Source organism: Loxodonta africana, chromosome 7 (assembly GCF_030014295.1).
Source record: "Loxodonta africana isolate mLoxAfr1 chromosome 7, mLoxAfr1.hap2, whole genome shotgun sequence".
NCBI lineage: Eukaryota > Metazoa > Chordata > Mammalia > Proboscidea > Elephantidae > Loxodonta > Loxodonta africana.
In genome coordinates, this window is record NC_087348.1 from 84,732,917 (window position 1) to 84,740,493 (window position 7,577).

Sequence of the window (7,577 nt, forward strand, 5' to 3'; positions counted from 1 at the left end):
GGTACTGCAGTCATTCGTAGGTTATTTCTCTTGATACAGTCCCACATGATTCTTGAGGTTTCTTCATTTTTTTTAAGTCCTTTATCTGAGTTTCCTTCAAATATATTAGTGCCAAGTGCTTTATCTTCAAGTTCTGAAATTCTGCCTTCCACTTGCTCAATTCTTTTCCTCTGACTTTCTATTGAGATGTCTACTTCTGTAATTTTATTGTTAATGTTCTGAATTTCTGATCGCTGTCTATGGATTTTTCCAGCTTTTTAAATTTTTCATCATGTTTCTGAATAATCTTTTTAATTTCTTCAATTGGTTTATCTGTGTGTTCCTTGGCTTGTTCTGCGTATTGCCTCATTTCCTTCCTGATGTCTTGAAGGGTTCTGTATATTAATCTTCTGTATTCTGCCTCTGGTAATTCCAGGAATGCACTTTCATCTAGAAGATCCCTTGATTCTTTGTTTTGAGAGCTTATTGAGGCGATCATGGCCTGTTTCTTTGTGTGACTTGATATTGACTGTTGTTTCTGAGCCATCTATAAGATATTGCATTAGCTTATTTTATGTTTGCTTACTGTGTCATAGCTACTTGCATTGTTTTGTTTTGATATGCCCACATGGGTTGTTTGAGTGAGCTAGTTTGATTATTTTCACCTTTGGAGCTCTGACGTCCTGTCCCCAGATGGCTAGAGCTGTTATCAGATATATCAGTCTAGGAGTCCATTCACTTTTCTTGTATGAATTAAGCTCAGGTGTCCAGGTAGCTGATCATCAAGTGTGTGGTAGAGGCTCTGCTCTACAGTCTTAGACGGGCAGAGGTGATTGGTATAGGTACCTGTATCTGGTTGCAGCAGGGCATCACACTCTCAACAAGGCAGGAGACTGAGAATCGTTCCCCAAGTGTCTCTGAGGAAAGTGTGTCCCTGTTCCCTAAAGCGTACAGGTGGGTTGGTTCCACAGACAGACCATGGGCACGCAATGTTTTTGGTTGTAAGGACTGGGAGGTACCGGTTATCTTTGGACTCCTGTCTCAGGTGGGTGGGCGATCTGAATGGAGCTACCAGTCCTTAGGTGGCTAATGCGGGTAGGTGAGGACCCTGTTTAATAGGCAAAGCAATGTCAAATGTCCAACACCCACCTCTCTGCTGCACAGCTGAAATGGTTGCAGTCCGCCAACAAGGGCCGCTTCTGTCCTGAGCTCCCCCGGTGAGTATAGCTGGCAAATTTTCTTTTCCCCCAGTTTCAAATTTATTCCTTCTCCAAGGCCAGGAGGATGGCTCTAGGCACTCAACAGGGCCTATCTCAAGCCCAAGGAAATCAGTCCCTGAAGCCAGCTTGGAAGCAGTACTTAGCTTTTGCCAAGAGTGCTGTTTTTCTCTGGTCAGGGGGTGTGAGCAGACTGTGCGGCTGTGTGCTTCACCCTGAGGAAACTGTGGCTGAACTCTAATACCAGCCCACCACCACCGCTCCCGGGAATGGTACCTGAGGGCTCCCCAGGATTCAGGTCCAGTAACTCTTCTCTGCTTCTGAACTGTCTCTTCCTCTCTTTGCCCATCAGTTCATTTTCTAAGCTTACCTTTGATGCTCAGGGCTCCTAGCTTGTCATAAATAGACTTGTTTCACTTTTTTTTTTGGTCTTTGCTGTAAAGAGGGCTCGCCGGAAGCATCTGTCTATTCCACTATCTTGGCTCAGCCTCTGACAAGAGCTCTTAGTTAACAAATATTCACGTGAACTTTAAGAAACCCTTGGCTTCAGAATACTCTTTTTAAACCTTCCCATGGCATTTAGATGGTGTAGTATAAACTTAAAAAATACTTATTGTTATTGAAATAGAAAATATGATGCCATAAATTTGAAGAGGAAGTTTACACTAATTAAAATCACATCCTGAAATTGCAATTTCCTTCCCCTCCCCCCCCCAAAATTCAGTAATTATGGGCACAAATGTCCTCTCTTGAGCCCCTATGGTGAGATTGTACTCATTCTTTTTCTATCCATTTATAAAAACCACCAAAAAATCCATTTATACCACTTATGAAATGTCTCCTATTTTATATTACCCCCGTTGTATCTTCAATGAGTTGGGAAGTGTTCACTCTGCCTCTAAATTTTGGATAATTTGGGTAGGTATTATTCCTTAAACATTTGGTAGAATTCACCAGTACAGTTATCTGAACCTGAAGCTTTGTTTTATTTTTTTGTTTACTTGTTTGTGTTCGGTTTTGTTCTTTTTTCTTCTGGATAGAAAGTTGCTAACTACAGATTAAATTTCTTTAATAGGTAAAGGACTATTCAGGTCACCTATTTCTTATTGTTGCTATGAATACCGTTAGTGATTGCATCACAAGCTTCATATTCCTCTAGTCTTAACTTGTGTTTAGAGCGAAGATTGTTTAGTCAAAAGGTTTTTCTCAGTGTGTACCTCAATAGCATCTTTATGTCTTCTCTTTGTGCCTCAGATATGGTCACTCTCTGTGCTGTCTGTGTTCCACTTCTGGAGGATGAAATAAGCACTCTCAACTACTTTGGCACTTAGCCTGTGAGATGCTGTGTTTCTTATATCCCTATTAAGTGAGATTTAGGCCTATGTCAAGGATCCCTGGATGCACAATGGTTAAGCCCTCGGCTGCTAATTGAAAGATCAGCAGTTTGAACATACCAGCAGCTCTGTGTAAGAAGAGACCTTGCTATCTGTTCCCATAAACATTATAAACTAGGAAACCCATTGTGACAGTTGTACTCTGTCCTATAGAATTGTTATGAATGGGAATCCACTCAATACCACACAACAAAAGGTCTGTATGCAAGCACTGGGAATTATAAAAAGAGTATGGTTTTAGAAGTAGACTCAAATCCTAGCTCCTCTACTCACTAGCTCATCGAGTATGTTTATTAATTCTATTTTGTCATCTGAGCATCTGTGATAAATAATGTCAGCATGTATTGTGAAGATTAAGTTATGTACATCAGTAAACAGCTTGGAACCTGATAGATTATCAATAAGTGTTGATTCATTTCACTTATGTACCTTAATAAGTAAGGTAATTGGCTAAAATATTTTACCAATGGTGCTCAATTTTAGCTGCATATAAGAAACACCAAGGATACATTAAAGCATAGTCTTTCCTGTCTAACTTTTAACACTTAACATAACACCTTTAAAATTTACCCATGTGAAACTGCACAACATGAAAGAAAAATAGCAGATTTTAAAGACAATCAGAGAAAAGGTGTTACCTACAAATTAATGATATTTGATCAACAATAGACTTCTTTAAACCAATAATAGATTCCAGAAGACTATATACTAAGAAAACCTATTGACCTGACAACTGAATTGTGTAGCAAGAAAATGATTTATAAATAATGAAGGTGAAATAAACAAAACTTTTAAATGAACAAATTGCAGAGATTTTAGCACTAGGAGACTCTCACTAAAGAAATTGCTGAAATACATACTTGGGAAAGAAAGATATTTATTTAAGAAAGAATAACTGAGTCCAAAAGAAGGAAATTTCTGAATCTGCTGATAAATCTTAAATTGTCAACCAAAGGCCTGTGATTATACATGATGTTGGCTTTTTAATTTTTCCTTTTTTTAACCTAAGATGATTCCCACTCACCTCTCCTTCTTTTTCTGCAATTCATGTACTCGATGTATAATTCTTGATAATCACATTGCCTCAGAGTAGTGATTGTCATCCCATTGTATACCTTATTTGAAGAGGCTGATGGAATTTAATTGAGCAACAACTCTCAGAACATTTATCCAGAAGGATAATAAGAAATAGATAAAATTATGTTTGTGTGTCCTTTTGACATGTCTGTATTAATAATACTGTGTACATTTCTTATTTTAGATATTGAAAAAAATGCAATAATAATAGAAATATACAGTCAGAACAATTCAATTATCTAAATGTCATAGAAAATGCTACAGAAGAGCAGACTAAACACTCAATTAAGGAGAGAGCACAGAATCTGAATGTTCTTAAAGCTAAGGACTCTAGAAAGGGATAACGAAATTGTATTGTCAAGCTAAAAAAACTAAGACATTTTCCTTGAAACATGAAAAATAAATATGACACCTGTTAACTAGTCCCCACATTACATAACAGAATGGGTGGGTGATAAAGTAGAATTTCCTCAAAAAAAGAGAGGGTAGTAATAGATGAATAAAAAGGAAATTAAGAAGAATTTCTGAGTGTCATTAATATGGTCCAGGAAAAGAAAGGTGCAGACACAATTTCTTCAAGCTTCCTGCTCTTCTACAACCCTGATGTCCAGGTAGGCTATGTTCGGGCTAATGTTTTCAGTAATGATAGATTCTGGTATTTAGGTAAATTGGAATTTTTAAATACACTGCATGATAGTCACAGTAATTACATTCAAATGATTGTTTCTGAGCAGTCTAAAAGACTAATTTCACCATGCATTGGGGAATATTTCTGCTTCACATAGATAATCTATAAAAACCCACTGCTGTCAAGTCGATTCCAACTCATAGAGACCCTATAGGGCAGAATGGAACTGCCCCATAGAGTTTCCAAGGAGCACCAGGCAGATTTGAACTGCTGACCTTTTTTTTTTTTTTTTTTTTCGAGAAAACATTTTATTGAGGACTCTGTACATTTTCTCTTGTGTTCTGGCATTGTGTGTTGCACAGAAGTTTGAAACTGGCCTGAAGTCCCCTCAGTACTCACACATACCCTTTTTTTTTTAATTGACAGTAAAGGAAAACACACACACACAGAAGGAAGTAACCCTCCCCCCACCCCCCCCCCCCCGCCAAAATAAAGCATATCCATAATCCAAGTCACTGTTTTGGAACCATATTCATTCAGAGGTTATTTAAAATACTATCCTACTTATTCTTTACTCTTTTTTCCTATGTTTATACAACCATATCTGCATATTCACATATACAGTAGTACATTTTTAAAAAATCAGAGCTTGTTCTACATTTGATTATCAGTTCCTTTTTTTTTAAATAATTTTTATTGAGCTTTAAGTGAAAGTTTACAAATCAAGTCAGTCTCTCACATATAAACTTATATACACCTTACTACATACTCCCACTTACTCTCCCCCTAATGAGTCAGCCCACTCCCTCATTCCAGTCACTCCTTTAGTGACCATTTTGCCAGTTTCTAACCCTCTCTACCCTCCCATCTCCTCTCTAGCCAGGAGATGCTAACATGGTCTCAAGTGTCCACCTGATACAAGTAGCTCACTCTTCATCAACATCTCTCTCCAACCCATTGTCCAGTCCAATCCATGTCTGATGAGTTGTCTTCTGGAATGGTTCCTGTCCTGGGCCAACAGAAGGTTTGGAGACCATGACCGCCAGGATTCCTCTAGTCTCAGTCAGACCATTAAGTATGGTCTTTTTAAGAGAATTTGGGGTCTGCATCCCACTGATCTCCTGCTCCCTCAGGGGTTCTTTGTTGTGCTTCCTGTCAGGGCAGTCATCGGTTGTGGCCAGGCACCATCTAGTTCTTCTGGTCTCAGGATGATGTAAGTCTCTAGTTCATGTGGCCCTTTCTGTCTCTTGGGCTCATAATTACCTTGTGACCTTGGTGTTCTTTATTCTCCTTTGATTCAGGTATGTTGAGACCAATTGATGCATCTTAGATGGCCGCTTGTTAGCATTTAAGACCCCAGAAGCCACACTTCAAAGTGGGATGCAGAATATTTTCTTAATAGAATTTATTTTGCGAACTGACTTAGATTTCCCCTGAAGCCATAGTCCCTAAACCCTTACCCTTGCTCCGCTGACGCTCGAAGCATTCAGTTTATTCAGGAAACTTCTTTGCTTTTTTGGCCCAGTCTAGTTGTGCTGACCTTCCCTGTACTGAGTGTTGCCCTTCCCTTCACCTAAAGTAGTTCTTATGTACTATCTAATCAGTAAATAACCCTCCCCCCTCTCTTAACCACAAAAGAATGTTTTCTTCTCAGTTTAAACTATTTCTCAAGATCTTATAATAACGGTCTTATACAATATTTGTCCTTTTGTAAAAAAAAAAAAATTTTTTTTTTTTTTATGTGACTAGTTTCACTCGAACTGCTGACCTTTTGGTTAGCAGCTGTAGCACTTAACCACTATGCCACCAGGGTTTCCAGATAATGTATAGTTATATCTATTTACATATATAATATGTCCTTGCATAAGTTACTTCCCATAGAAAAAATCCGGATATTAAAGGAGGGGCTTGGTGGAAAACCACACACTCTAAGAAGGATAAGAAAAAAAGTTTTTCTTTAGATATTACTCACCAACAAAGAAGATTTAGTTCAGAGGTTTTGAAAAACTGAAAACTTTAAGGAACCTGTCCCGTATCTTCTTGGTCCTTACCCCATAGATAATGGGATTCACCATGGGTGGGATCAGAAGATAGATGTTGGCTACAAATATGTGCACATGGGGAGCCACATGGTGCCCAAACCTGTGGGTGAGAAAGGAAAAGAAAGCTGGAGTATAGGACACCATGATGACAAGGACATGGGAGCCACAGGTGCCCAAGGTCTTGAGTCGGGCATCCTTGGATGGGAGGTGAAAGACTGTGTGGAGTATGAGTATATAAGAACAAATGATCAATATGAAGTCCACCCCTCCAGTAAGGAAGGCAACAATTAAGCTGTAGGCTCTGTGGATTTTTGTCTCAGCACAGGCAATTTTGATGAGGGCCATGAACTCACAGTAGGTGTGAGAAATGATATTGGTTTTGCAATAAGGAAGCCACCGCAGCAGGAAAGGGTGAGGACTGAGAAGCACTGTGCCCCGGAGTACAATGGCTAGACCTATCTTCCGTATCACTGTGTGTGTCAGAATCATTGAATGTCTTAATGGGTGACAGATGGCTACATAGCGGTCAAAAGCCATGGCCAGAAAGAACCCAGATTCCATGGTGGAGCAAGAGTGAATCAGGAACACTTGAGTGAGACAGGCTTCAAAACGAATCTCTCCATCATCGAACCAGAAGACACTGAGAAGTTTTGGAATGGCTGTAGTGCACACAATAAGGTGAGCCACAGCCAGCATGCAAAGGAGGAGGTACATTGGCTCATAAAGAGTGTGGTCTGTCTTAATGACGAACAAAATGGAGAAGTTTCCCAGTAGGGCCAAAAGGTAGATTATACAGAAGGGAATGGAGATCCAGATGTGGGAAGCCTCCAAACCAGGAATGCCAATGAGAAGGAAAGTTGATGGATGGGCATCAGTCTTATTATATGCTGGCATATCAGGTGCCAGTGTTAGCTTTCTCTTCATTTAATTTCCTGTAAAATAAGCAAAATAATCATTTCTAAATTTTGAAATCTCTTATCAGTTAAATAATCCAAAATGCAGGGAATTACAGACAAGTAAATAATGACAATGCTTGCAAAAATTTAGATGAAAATTATGTCATTATCTGACAGGGTGCCAGCTATTATTTCAGCTTTACTGTCTCCAATAGGGCACCAGCTAAATCAGTATGCTGAGGGCATCTTCAGTGAGAACTACAAGGAATATTTTGTTCTCTTTAAATAGATCTACCGAGTTCTGTGAATTTCCTAATCTGTGGACAGAGTAGGTTTAGTAAATT

At 39.0% G+C, this 7,577-nt stretch overlaps 1 protein-coding gene across 1 annotated transcript; it reads right to left on the reverse strand.

The window, feature by feature from the left end:
- Positions 1 to 6,280: 6,280 nt before the first annotated feature.
- LOC135232006 (olfactory receptor 52D1-like) lies at positions 6,281 to 7,261 on the reverse strand. Its single transcript, XM_064289263.1, has one exon. The coding sequence runs from the start codon at positions 7,259 to 7,261 to the stop codon at positions 6,281 to 6,283; it is 981 nt and encodes a 326-aa protein (XP_064145333.1).
- Between the last annotated feature and the right edge of the window lie 316 nt (positions 7,262 to 7,577).